Source organism: Centroberyx gerrardi, chromosome 5 (genome assembly GCF_048128805.1).
Source record: "Centroberyx gerrardi isolate f3 chromosome 5, fCenGer3.hap1.cur.20231027, whole genome shotgun sequence".
In the NCBI taxonomy this organism is placed as follows: Eukaryota; Metazoa; Chordata; class Actinopteri; order Beryciformes; family Berycidae; genus Centroberyx; species Centroberyx gerrardi.
The window spans coordinates 13,277,555-13,289,334 of record NC_136001.1 but is presented as its reverse complement, the minus strand read 5'-3'; the positions used below and the strand labels follow the sequence as shown (position 1 = coordinate 13,289,334).

The 11,780-nt window shown below is 38.4% G+C and overlaps 2 protein-coding genes across 2 annotated transcripts; both read left to right on the top strand.

The window, feature by feature from the left end:
- The first annotated feature begins 146 nt into the window (after positions 1–146).
- Positions 147–3,583, top strand: bloc1s1 (biogenesis of lysosomal organelles complex-1, subunit 1). The gene is made up of 4 exons (XM_071903788.2): positions 147–344; positions 556–628; positions 1,663–1,795; positions 2,751–3,583. The coding sequence occupies exons 1-4, from the start codon at positions 284–286 to the stop codon at positions 2,859–2,861; spliced, it is 378 nt and encodes a 125-aa protein (XP_071759889.1). The 5' UTR covers positions 147–283; the 3' UTR covers positions 2,862–3,583.
- Positions 3,584–5,114: 1,531 nt separating this feature from the next.
- On the top strand, positions 5,115–9,676 carry rdh5 (retinol dehydrogenase 5 (11-cis/9-cis)). Its single transcript, XM_071903949.2, has 6 exons — positions 5,115–5,188; positions 6,281–6,362; positions 6,623–6,945; positions 7,077–7,335; positions 8,584–8,747; positions 9,456–9,676. Exons 2-6 carry the CDS (start codon positions 6,331–6,333, stop codon positions 9,674–9,676), a joined length of 999 nt encoding a protein of 332 aa, XP_071760050.1. The 5' UTR covers positions 5,115–5,188; positions 6,281–6,330.
- Positions 9,677–11,780: the final 2,104 nt, after the last annotated feature.

Below are 11,780 nucleotides of genomic sequence, written 5' to 3'. Positions count from 1 at the left end.
ACGCCAATCCTTTAACAAAATAATATTTTTCTTTATGATAGCCAAAACGTGATGTTGAATTTGATATCGTCATCACAATAACATAGTGCATGAATTAAATGATAAAATCAGGAACCAATATTCGACCCGCCCACTTCTGTCGTAATGCTCTCCCTGGCAGCAGTCTCGTGACAGCGTCACTAACCAGCTACTAACATTTCCACAATTTCCGCTTACAAAACATATGTTAACCAGCTAAATCAAAATACTTTTGCGAAATAATCGCAACGACTACTAAAGCAAAATGTTGTCTCGTTTACTGAAGGAGCACCAAGCGAAGCAAAACGAGCGAAAGGAGCTCCAAGGTGAGCGGGTGAGGAGTGTCTAGGTTTAGCTATCGTTAGCTGTGTAACTGGCTAGCTACCTTGCTAGCTGATGCTAAAAACAAAGCTGAGTTACACGCCGGTGTGACTGTGTGACGAAGCTGAGGCGGTTAGTTGTCGACCACTGTGGGATAACATTTTGACCATACTATAGATTGTTTGTATTGTCTGTCTGTAATTTTTCCCTGCACAGAGAGACGCAGACGTGAAGCTATTGCTGCAGCCACCTGCCTGACAGAAGCCCTGGTAGACCACCTCAACGTTGGGTATGAAAGATTATGCTCCTTGTCTTACTGTTTTTCCTTTCCTGTTTTAATTACATAAGTGTAATGGTCGTTGAGGTTTTGGGTATAGGATCAGACCCCTACCACTCACAACAAGTCAATGCTACTTAGGTAGATAAGTGAATAGGCTATAATTTGTATGACCCAGAGAAAGGTATATTTGTTATATCTGTGTATAACTTCATCTAAAATCCACCACACTCACAACACACACAGCAAAAGAGACAGCCAATGTTCATATAAAACTTTTCTTAAACTGTAGCCATGCATCAACTACAATAGAAGCCATGTGTCTGTGAAATAGGCAGCTCTATTGTTTCTTGTTGGATAGTGAACCTTGCTATATACCAGGTTTTAGTCTTGTATAAGTCTGTGACCTACATGCCTCTGAGCGGGATCAGTAGAATGCAGAATTAGTTTAATCTTTCAGTTCAGTATGGAAAAGTTTGGAGGATTCTGCTGCATTATAAACATGTCCTTCCTTGAAGTCAAACTGAGTAGTGTGAGCTGGACTATACAGAGTTTCCTCTCTAATTCAGTACTTATAAGCCAATCCATTCCTAGCACAGGAAAATGGGGCACATGGCATGCTGTGACACAATAGCAAATGGTACATTAGGATTGTTAACATTGTGAAAGTTGTGATAAAACCAGTACAATCAGCTTAAAGAACAAGAGTTGGATGCAAAGGCTGTTGTTGTACTGCTCCTTTATGAAAAAGGTTTATGGCCAATATCCTTTGACAACTCAGTGAGCTTTAGTCTAGGTAGAATGTCTCTTGGGCAAAGGTCACTATTTCATTACCATTAGACCACAATATTTCAAGCAAGGTTCTACTTTTTCATCAGGATTATTTTGCCGCATGGAAAATGAATGAGTTGTATTTACCAAATACCATATTATTACCAAATACAGATTGACTGTAACGTGCTAGAGTTTATAATGTTACATCATGCTATGTTGATACATTAACAATACAATACCACCTCTCATTATTGATTTCTGTTTTGCTCTAGAGTTGCCCAAGCATACGTAAACCAACGCAAGCTTGACCATGAAGTGAAAACTCTCCAAGTGCAGGCTAGCCAGTTTTCCAAGCAGACTGCTCAATGGATCAGTATGGTGGAGGGCTTCAATCAGGCCCTAAAGGTAGGCTACGCTCTGTCAACAATACAGGTCTGAAATTGGTAACTCTGTTCTTAACCAAAAACAAACACAAGGGTTTTGATGGATTCAACCTGAAATGTCATTTGGTTATATGCCAATTAATCCATGCCAAAAGTATGGAGCATAATCTTTTACATTTGAGAAGGCTCAAGAAGATCAAATGGCACATTTTGGCTTGTTTTGACTGTAAAATAATCTCTGGAACTACCTTTGCTGTCCTTGTAATAAGTAAATGTGGATAAAGCACGAAAGGATATCTGGTTCCAAATGTCAAATATGTAACAGTAGCATTTGCAGCCAGTGTCACATTTAATGTTCTTGTTATACAAAAGGAAACATATCCAAATCTACAATATACGCTGGTCGGGAAAAAAGAAAGGAGGATCAGCAGGCAGGGCATGCCATGTGTTCGTGACAACATGGGTTCAAATCCAGCTTGTGACACCCTCTTTAAATAATAGTAATGCCACAAAAGATAATCTTTGGGGGAAAAAAATTCTGTTTTGTTGTACACAGTGAAAGTAGTGAGTCACCTCAGTCAAAACTCACCACTGCTTTATCAATTTCACTAAAAGCAGCTTTAGTTACCTTCACAGGCCTTGTCATAAATCCCTAGATCCAAGCAGATTTGACAGGTGTAAGCAATTCAGCAATTGATTTCCACTCATTCTGACAAGCTGGATGAAATTACAGTCATCCAGCTTACATCATCTTCACATGAGTAGCCTCGGTTCGGGGGAAAGGCTGACTTGACATTTTTAAAGCTTGCCTATTGCTACTCCTTGTGGTAGAAAATGTTTTATCAACAATGGAAGAAATCAGCATAGAAATTTGATGGTTGTACCCTAACATTTGTGCTCACTGCTTCAGCGTTAGTCCACAGAAAATGTACATAGTGATAATCACCCTTAATGTTGCTATATTCTCTGTTGAACAGGAAATTGGGGATGTGGAGAACTGGGCTCGCAGTATTGAGATGGACATGAGGACCATTTCCACAGCTCTGGAGTATGTACACAAGGGTCAGCTTCAGTCGGCTTCCTCATAAACATTATGGGGAGAGACATCTGATTGACTGCTAGCTTTATAGCTGAAACAAACTACACTGGAATGAACTTATGAAAAATCTGGTCCAATAGACCCTTACCAGCAAATATGCAGGACTTCATTGTCAAGAATGACTTTGTGAATCTTCATCAGAGTGGGCTTGTGCTGATGGTTAACTGTGTTCAGAGAAATGTTGAAAATCTGTTGTATCTGACAGTGAATTGCACATCTGCAATGCTGTTTTCTTTTCACCACTCAAATTCTTAATGAAGATGCCACCTTGTTCCTCCTTGACTGATGATATTAACTAGGGATATACAGTGGTGCACGAGTTGTGTTAAGATCATGCCTGTGTGTTAAGTGAAATAGGTCTGGCATTTATGCGGGAGTGAGGATGTCTTCACATTCAGAAATTAAAGTTTGATCAGAAAGAATCCGCTATTGTAAGTGAATAAATGAGACTTCTATGTGAAAGCGTAGCATGTAGAAATTGGATTTATTTGCTTGTAATAGGTTTAAGGGGCCACAGACGACTTTCCGTCTCGGTCTACCTTTCTGTGATATCCCCCTGTCTAATAACCTGTTTAAAGGAAGGCCTCTTTTCAGCACCCAAATCCTGAATTATGTATGTCTGTGTATAATATTGCCTATACTGTATTTATCAGACAGCTTATCTTTACATTTTGTTACCTTTGTTTGTATTAAAGTCATGGTAAAATTGCACTGCTGTTTGTGTTGTCAAGCATGGGGATATACAATTAATCTAGTCAAGTTTTACAGTGTCAAAGGGCTTCACAACGCTCACATTATGAAACCAATAAATGAAAATTACACCCACCCACCCCCCCACACCCCAAAAAAAACAAAAAACTTAAATCCTCAACTGAGGATGAGGACAAATTCCCACGAACACCTCATTAGAAAAAAAAAAAAAATGGAAGGAACCCCTACCACCACTACCACCCCTGTCTTGCATGCAATGGGTGCTGAGAGTGAACAAACAGACTAAATGTTGATAACAAAAAGGAACATAAATATGGTATCAAGATAAAGCCACATAGAATTGCAAACAAAAAAATGATATTGCAAATGAAAGTAAAGTATTGTAAACAAAAAAAATAACAAATTGTAACAAAACTGAAGTTCTGTAAAGAGAATTGAAGTATTATAAACAAATCAAATATACTTGAAATAGTTAATTTGATGTTTGTGATAAATGTATCACTTTGGGCCCTTTTGTTGCGTTTGTAACAAAAAAGCTTTTTTTGGCATTATTCATTTTGACTCCTTTTCTTTGCAACCACATCGAGAGTGTTAACGTCGGGTGGTGTTTAGTTCGTGATGGAATGTGTGACGTTGAGAGGGAAAGTTGCGTCACAAGGCACACGGCAGCTGAGTTCTCCCACCACACCACATTCCTGTTTGGTAACTAGCTGCACTCCATCAGTTTAATGGACGTTATCAGAATACAGAAACCAATATCAAGAACCAATTGATATCATAGTTTTATATTCAGTTTGTACACGTTATAGTCCTGTCTGGTAATGAGCTTATGAGGCATAGCAATATGCCTGTGCTTAGCTGTAACACTCAGATACATTAATAAATTACTTTCACTCAATACTATAACCCCTGCTGGTTTACAGCGTACAATGTGAACTGACTTGTTTGAAGACTTATTGCAAATGTGGGGAGCTGATATCAGAGTACACAGCATACTTTGTAAGCACGTTTTCAGCTTTAAAACTGATGTAACAGTTCAGTGAACTGAATGAGCCAATGAGATAGGAGATTGAATGTTTTTAAGGGCACACAAGGCTTTAACGTGGGATTATAGTAAGTTTGTTTAACACTCTTAAAACGTAAATCAAATAATGTGACGTTTACAGGGACACCGTACTAAGAAATATTTAGATCTCCTCATGCTTATATATCTTCAGAACCTCCAGGTTGGGAATATCAAGCAAGATTTTTTGAGGACTATTCAAAAGAAATTGATGTATTTTGAAAGAAAATAATGTATTGTCTAGTAGATAAATTGGCAAATCTAGAAAATCCAGTTTTTTGATGGCTCTGTGTACTTATTGTACAGAGCTTTCTGTATGTATTCTGTAATTCCCACCACCTATTTCTTACACACACACACACACACCAAATGCTTACGGATTGGGGATTACCAATTGCGGACTTGTTTTAAGGGATAAGCCATAAGGATAAAACCTTTCCCTTACCAGTCTCTCTGGGGTAAGAGGGGCGAAGAGTCTGAGAGGGAAAGTGAAGAAGAGGGAAAGCCTGTGGAGATCTATCACTTCTCAAAAAGGGGAAAAGGTATGATAATACAGTTTTCATAACAATTAATTAAAAGTATTTTTCAGCCATTGAATGGATAAAGGTACGAAAATGCACAGATATTTGTAATGAGAATTGCAATTTAACTGAAGGCTTCATCACAAATTACACTCTTAAATTCATGTTCTGTGTGTAACGTGTTCACAGGTTAAGATTAAAAATGTAAAAGTTAATGTTAAGTCATGTAATGAGAAGCTTCATGCAAAGTGTAAATTCGTTTTTATATTATCTTTCTAAACTTAATTTAATTGTTTTAGTTGAATATAGCCTGGTAAAATTGTCAATACATATCCACTGCTGTCATGTGAAAATCTTGTAAATCCAATTTTTAATTTTTTTTTCTTAATCTGAATTAAAGTTTTACGTAATCATGTATGATTTTGATAAATGTTCTGAGCCTATAACACACATAGCAACAATATAGGTAATTGTGATATTATGGATAACATGGGCTATCAAAATATCTTTTTTCTGTTTCTCTCACTAATAAGCCTGAAAACTAATAGGTTGTCAGCAATGAGAGGCTTACACAGCTCTGATACGGGCATTCAATTTATGCTTCAAAACAATACATCCCTCCCTCCTTCAGCTCCTACTCTCACCAATGCCTTTCTTTGTTCCATAAGAGCATTAACCAAAGATTTCTCATGTGCCTGAAGCACTGCTGTATTACATCAGGCCTTCCAGAAAGGCCCTCAGTGAACATTTGGGGCTAAACATGTTTAACAAATGTCAAATTAATTGTATTCCATATTCATATAAAACAGTACAATGCTTCAATAAAACCCTACAATATTATTAAATACAGAAACGATTAGGCTTTGGAGATTCCTGAAATTAAAATTAGTCAGGCTAGACTATTTCTAAGCAAATGAATTCTATGTAATTTAATTATGGGGTTCATAACATCTAACTTTAACCCCTTTCATACATGAAGCTTTTTCTGCAAATGTTACAGAACTTCTACATTTAGGTGTCACGTGTGAATGGGAGCTGGGGTCAAAACTCCAGAAAATCAGCTTTGGCAACTTGCCATGTCAAGACATTTGCTTACTGTGGTTTTTTTTTCAGCAACCGCAAATTTCTACAGGTCACCAAAAATCCACCTCTCTGGCAGCAATATGGATACACAGTTTCTCTATGACCTTTTAGGGTAAGATAATACCATCGCCACACCACATTGTGGGCAGACATTTGGGAGCTGTAGCCTATAACCTTTGAATCTTAAATCCTACAAATCTAAAATTTCAATATCAGTCAAGTGTGTTTATGAGAGTCTGAATTGTTTTTTGTAAATGTTAAATAGGTTGTCATTCTTTGAAGATACAGGAACCCTCTTGAAAAACGCAATGGCGATTTAACAGCAATCTATTCTACATCTACACTTTAACTGTCCATTCCAATCCCTAACAGGGAAAATGCATGGTTGTACGTCACTGCTACCTGTGCGGTGCTGTGGATGCTTGTGTGGCTGTACTGGGACAGCCTGGAGATTGAGAACCTCACCGACAAGTACGTCTTTGTGACCGGCTGCGACTCGGGGTTCGGAAACCTGCTGTGCAAGAAGCTGGACCGCAAAGGTTTCCGCGTGCTGGCTGGCTGCCTGACAGAAAAGGGAGCTGATGATCTGAAGAGGGTGGCTGGGCCCTATCTGAAGACTGTCCTGCTGGATGTGACCAGTCAGGACAGCATCCAAAAAGCCATGGAGTGGACCAAGAAGGAGGTTGGCGATAAGGGTGAGAGATGATTTGCAAGAGAGCATTTTATCTAACAAATACAAGGAGACCTAACTAATCTATTGCATATTTTACAAGGCAAGCAAGATCACAAAAGATTTTCTCTTTGTCTCTTTTATTCCCTTTTTTAGGACTGTGGGGTATTGTGAACAATGCCGGGCGCTCATTACCCATGGGTCCTTCAGAGTGGATGAAGGTAGAGGACTTCCACAGCACCCTAAAAGTCAACATGAATGGAGTGATTGGCATGACGATGACCTTCCTGCCGCTCATCAAGCAAGCTCGCGGCCGCATTGTGAACGTAGCGTCGGTGCTGGGTAGGGTTGCTGCAAACGGTGGCGGATATTGCATCTCCAAGTTTGCTGTGGAGTCTTTCTCTGACTGCCTCAGGTAGGCCTACGCTGTCTCATGAACATCAGATATGAGCATACTGTGACAACAACCTGGATACTACTACACTTAAACACATAAACTGGGCTCAGAGTCTCATCTGGTTCCGATCTGTGTTGGCCTCTCCCTTTGAAAGACTTGATTATAATGATTAACAATCTGTTAAAATTCAGTTTGAACACTTTATTGTCCCATGAGAGACATTTGGTTTGCAAACAGGGTTTACAGTAAAAAAAAAAACATTCAGTAAATACACATAATAAAAACAAACAGTGAAAAACAATAAAACACATATTACAAAACAAAGTACACTCAACAAATTGCAGTAGTACACATAACAATTTTCCACAACATATGCCATACAGACAACTAGATGGCTCTCAGTAGAGGGCATACCTCCGCCAACACTATACAATTGTGAAAATAGTATAGTTCCACATAATACACAATTCCACACAATAATTTCTTCCATGCCACAACTTTTTTCATATCAGGAGATGTTACATGTTATTTGATTGAGCCAATAAAAGGAGGGTTATCCTCTTCTTATGTCTGCTGATTGCCATACAAAGTTTGATGGTGTTGCGTGAATCTGTTTGTTCTTTATATGCCTTTTTGTGAGAAGCCACGCCCACCGCCACGCCCCCCTTTGGCCAATTGGTATGACAAGTTAATCAGTTCTTCTTTGCCCCATGAACAATCTTTCCAATCTTTTTCAAGTTTTGTGCAAATCCATTTATAACTTTTTGAGATATCCTGCTAACAGACAAACTGAATAAGGCGAAAACATAACCGCCATCTAGCTCCGTTATAGAGGTAAATATTGGTTGATAAGACTAGACAGGGAGTCAATAGTTCAAAATAGTGCAATAAAAATCTTTCATCAGATGCTTTAGATTTTGGGCACTCTAAAGCACCCAGAGGGCATCAGCTCAGACTCTCCTCTCTGTGCAATCAAGAAGGATATTAGCTGTCCTCACCACATGCTTCTCAAAGATTTTAATTAGTTGTGCCTGATTCACACCAGAAACCTTACTGCCTATCTTCACCAGCCTTCCCCGTGTTTTCATTTCTTAAACTCAAGCTACCAAACAAGTCTGCAATAAAAAAGGCTAAAACAAAAGGTTAGAAATCTGTGGCACAAGCCTATTTCAAGCTCTGCTGTTGATGTGGTATATGAGATTGCATGCACAGTACGGTAGCAATACTACATGCCAAGCATTTTGTTTTTTTATTTTCTCTCTACAGGAGGGATATAAGCTACTTTGGAATCAAGGTGTGCATTATTGAGCCAGGGTTTTTCAAGACTGCAGTGACCAGCCTGGAGCCCATTGAGAGAGAGCTGCATCGCCTGTGGAACCAGCTCACCCCTGAAGTACAGGCCAGCTATGGAGACAAGTACCTTGATAAGTGTGAGCAGATTGCACTGCACTGGTGATGTACAGATATGACTCTGATCTTCATTTCAGTGCATTAAACTATAATGCAAACCAGCAGTCACCAGCAAATTGAATTGACTGCACTGGTTTATTTGAGGTGTACCACAACACCTGTATGTGGTTCATCTCTCTCACTTTGATTGCATCCACAAGCTCTGCTGTCTAATAAAAACCTTAAAAAGCATCTACAAAGGGGCAGTTTTTCAAGAGCCAAGAAAATGAGACTCATTCTTGGACTGATTATACTGTGGGTTTTAAACAATGTCACAATGAAATGAAAAATGACTTGTTCACCTTGTTAGCTAATTTTGCATGGCTTAATATACAGTTATTTAACAATAAAAATATATATATACATACAAAAAATATAAATAATTAAATATTTTTGAACAATCCTGCCCCTCTGCCCTTCCCGTCAAATAAAACTGCCTTTCTCTCCCTAAAGGATATCCCATTGGATTACACTTTTGAATGATCCACACATTATGTCCCGCCCCAACTAATTAAGGAATTAAGGAAGCAAGATGCTGTCAAAATGCAGTTTCATTGTGACTTTAAAAGGTTCCACATCATGAAACTTACTCAAATACATTTTTGGATTAAGTAAAATAATTAAATGCATCAAAATGAAATGCTGAGGTTTTACACATGCAATATTTATGTATTGATTTTCATTTGCAGACATCAATGTCCAGCGTTTGATCATGAATGCCGTCTGTGACTCTGACCTCACCAAAGTGACCAACTGCATGGAGCACGCGCTGACGTCTGCCCACCCACGGACCAGATACAGCGCCGGCTGGGACGCCAAGCTGATCTGGATCCCCCTCTCCTATATGCCTTCCTGTGTGGTCGATATTGGGCTGAAGCTGGTGCTGCCGCGCCCCTCAAAGAGTGTGTGAGGAAGTAAGAGTTGGGGGATGCAAGACGGTGATGAGTCTGAACAAAATGTCTTCAAAGTCACCATCAGTCTGTGTCATTTTGTATCATTTTGATGCAATATGAAGGTGGACTTACAAAAATGAACCTTTTGCCTTTAAACATATTACTCATCAGCATTGAAACACAATGATCTAAGGTGAATGTTGCAGCTGTTTACCTGTATGTGCAAAATCTGCCATGTAAAAGTAATGTAATGTCTGCTTGAGACAGACCATATGAAAGAAAATGACAGAATCCTGCATTTAAACTATTGTGTTGTTTGTTAATGCTACAATGTTGTGCCTTTTAAAACTATTTATGTTCCTTGATATGGAGCAATGTTCTTTACCATTAGAGGCAAAATGAGCAGGATTTTACTATCAGGACAAAATGTCAGAATGCAAAGCTCTGATCAACTTATTGTTGAACACAAATAAAAGAAAAAACTGAAAGCTTTTTGGCTATGTAAGATATATACTTTGTGTTACACTAATGGGCAGCCACATCAAGTAATCAATCTGTTGAATGTTGAACATTGCCACAAAGATACTTATCGCTGCTGTCATGTGAAAACCTGATAACTTCAATTTTGGTGATTTTCATGTTTTAACTTCAGTTGAAGGACAAACTCTACAACCCTGGGGCAGATGAATCCCTTTCAAACCCCATTGAATAAACTCAGAAACCCATGGTGGTCAAAGCTAAAACCAAGGCTGTTTTTCTTAGCTCCTGAAAAGTTGACATTTTAGAGACACCCAGCAGCATTTTGATATGATGTTATGATGTTTTAGATTTTAGACATTTAGCTGTCATTCTCATCCAGAGTGATTTACACTAAGCCAATAGTAGAACAAGCTAAAAGTGTATGTGTGTGTGTGTGTGTGTGTGTGTGTGTGTGTGTGTGTGTGTGTGCGTGCATGTGCATGCGGACACAAAACTAATAAATGATTTAATCTAGGAAAGGAGGACACAAGGATTCTTGGTCTGCCCTTGATCCCTGAAGCTGAATTTAAACTAGCAGCTGAAACAGCAGTTGAGTATATAACTCTAATAACCAATCACTATTTACTGTTTTACAACCTCAGAAAGCCTGTGGTTAATATGTTGCACAACAGTAAAATTCTTGCAGCTAATGTTAATTATGAGCAGAAAGATGAATGGAGCAGGCATTTCTTAGCTCTGGTGTAAACTCACTAACTGGAAATCTCACAAGGTGGGGCTAGGAATTCACCTGTTACACAGTTTAGTGAGAACTCTGTACAGTTATTCTCCACAAGAAAGTAGAATTGTTCTATTAAATTATTTCTATATAATGTTTCATAGATTTTTGTACTATTGAAAGGTATATTGAAAAATTTTACATTACTGTAAAGAATGTAAACATCAAATACACGTGGTTGCCCTGGATGGGATAGGAAATCTGTGATGGACTCAATACAAGACTGTAATTTATTTTTTATTTTATTTTGGTGTGTAGGGTATTCAAGAATGAGCTGTTATGCCTTAATTCACTTGCATTTGAACTTTTGTTCCACTTGTTATGACTACTAAGTTATGCTTTTTGTTGCCATTATTTATGTTATTTATGAGGGAGGTGATTGGGATTTTACTATCATGAATGCACTGATCAGCTTAAATAAGTGTCCATAATAATAAACTGAGCTGTTAAAGCTTCTGCTGAAGAACATGTGGCCTCTGTGTTGTTACACAACAGGGCAAAGGCCTTCTCAGCTATACATATCACTGAGGAGCTGGTAACATGAGTGATCTTATGCTGTTATTTAATCATAGCAAAGTAGACTATTGATTTATGAGACAACATTGATTAATTTGCAATATTGATTTCTGTGTTAACAAATTGTTGAATTTTCTAATATTAACACCAATATTCCTCATGACAGAATTTTCTTTGCTTGCCCAAAATACATTTCTAACTTCTGATTGGCTACTGCATCTGCCAATCTAGTGACAGACGCAACAGAAGGTGGTGCGCTTGTAATTTAGTAAAAGTGACCTAACGCTGCCTTCAAGTGCTCCTTGTAAACTCCAGCTCTTCTATGTCAGAGGACCTAAATACAACTTGTG

Coding starts and splice junctions, on each gene's coding strand:
- bloc1s1 (XM_071903788.2), top strand. CDS start 284: ATGTTGTCTCGTTTACTGAAGGAGCACCAAGCGAAGCAAAACGAGCGA. Junction 629..1,662: donor GTAGACCACCTCAACGTTGG/GTATGAAAGATT, acceptor GTTTTGCTCTAG/AGTTGCCCAAGCATACGTAA. Junction 1,796..2,750: donor GCTTCAATCAGGCCCTAAAG/GTAGGCTACGCT, acceptor TCTGTTGAACAG/GAAATTGGGGATGTGGAGAA.
- rdh5 (XM_071903949.2), top strand. CDS start 6,331: ATGGATACACAGTTTCTCTATGACCTTTTAGG. Junction 6,946..7,076: donor GAAGGAGGTTGGCGATAAGG/GTGAGAGATGAT, acceptor TCCCTTTTTTAG/GACTGTGGGGTATTGTGAAC. Junction 8,748..9,455: donor AGACAAGTACCTTGATAAGT/GTGAGCAGATTG, acceptor TTTCATTTGCAG/ACATCAATGTCCAGCGTTTG.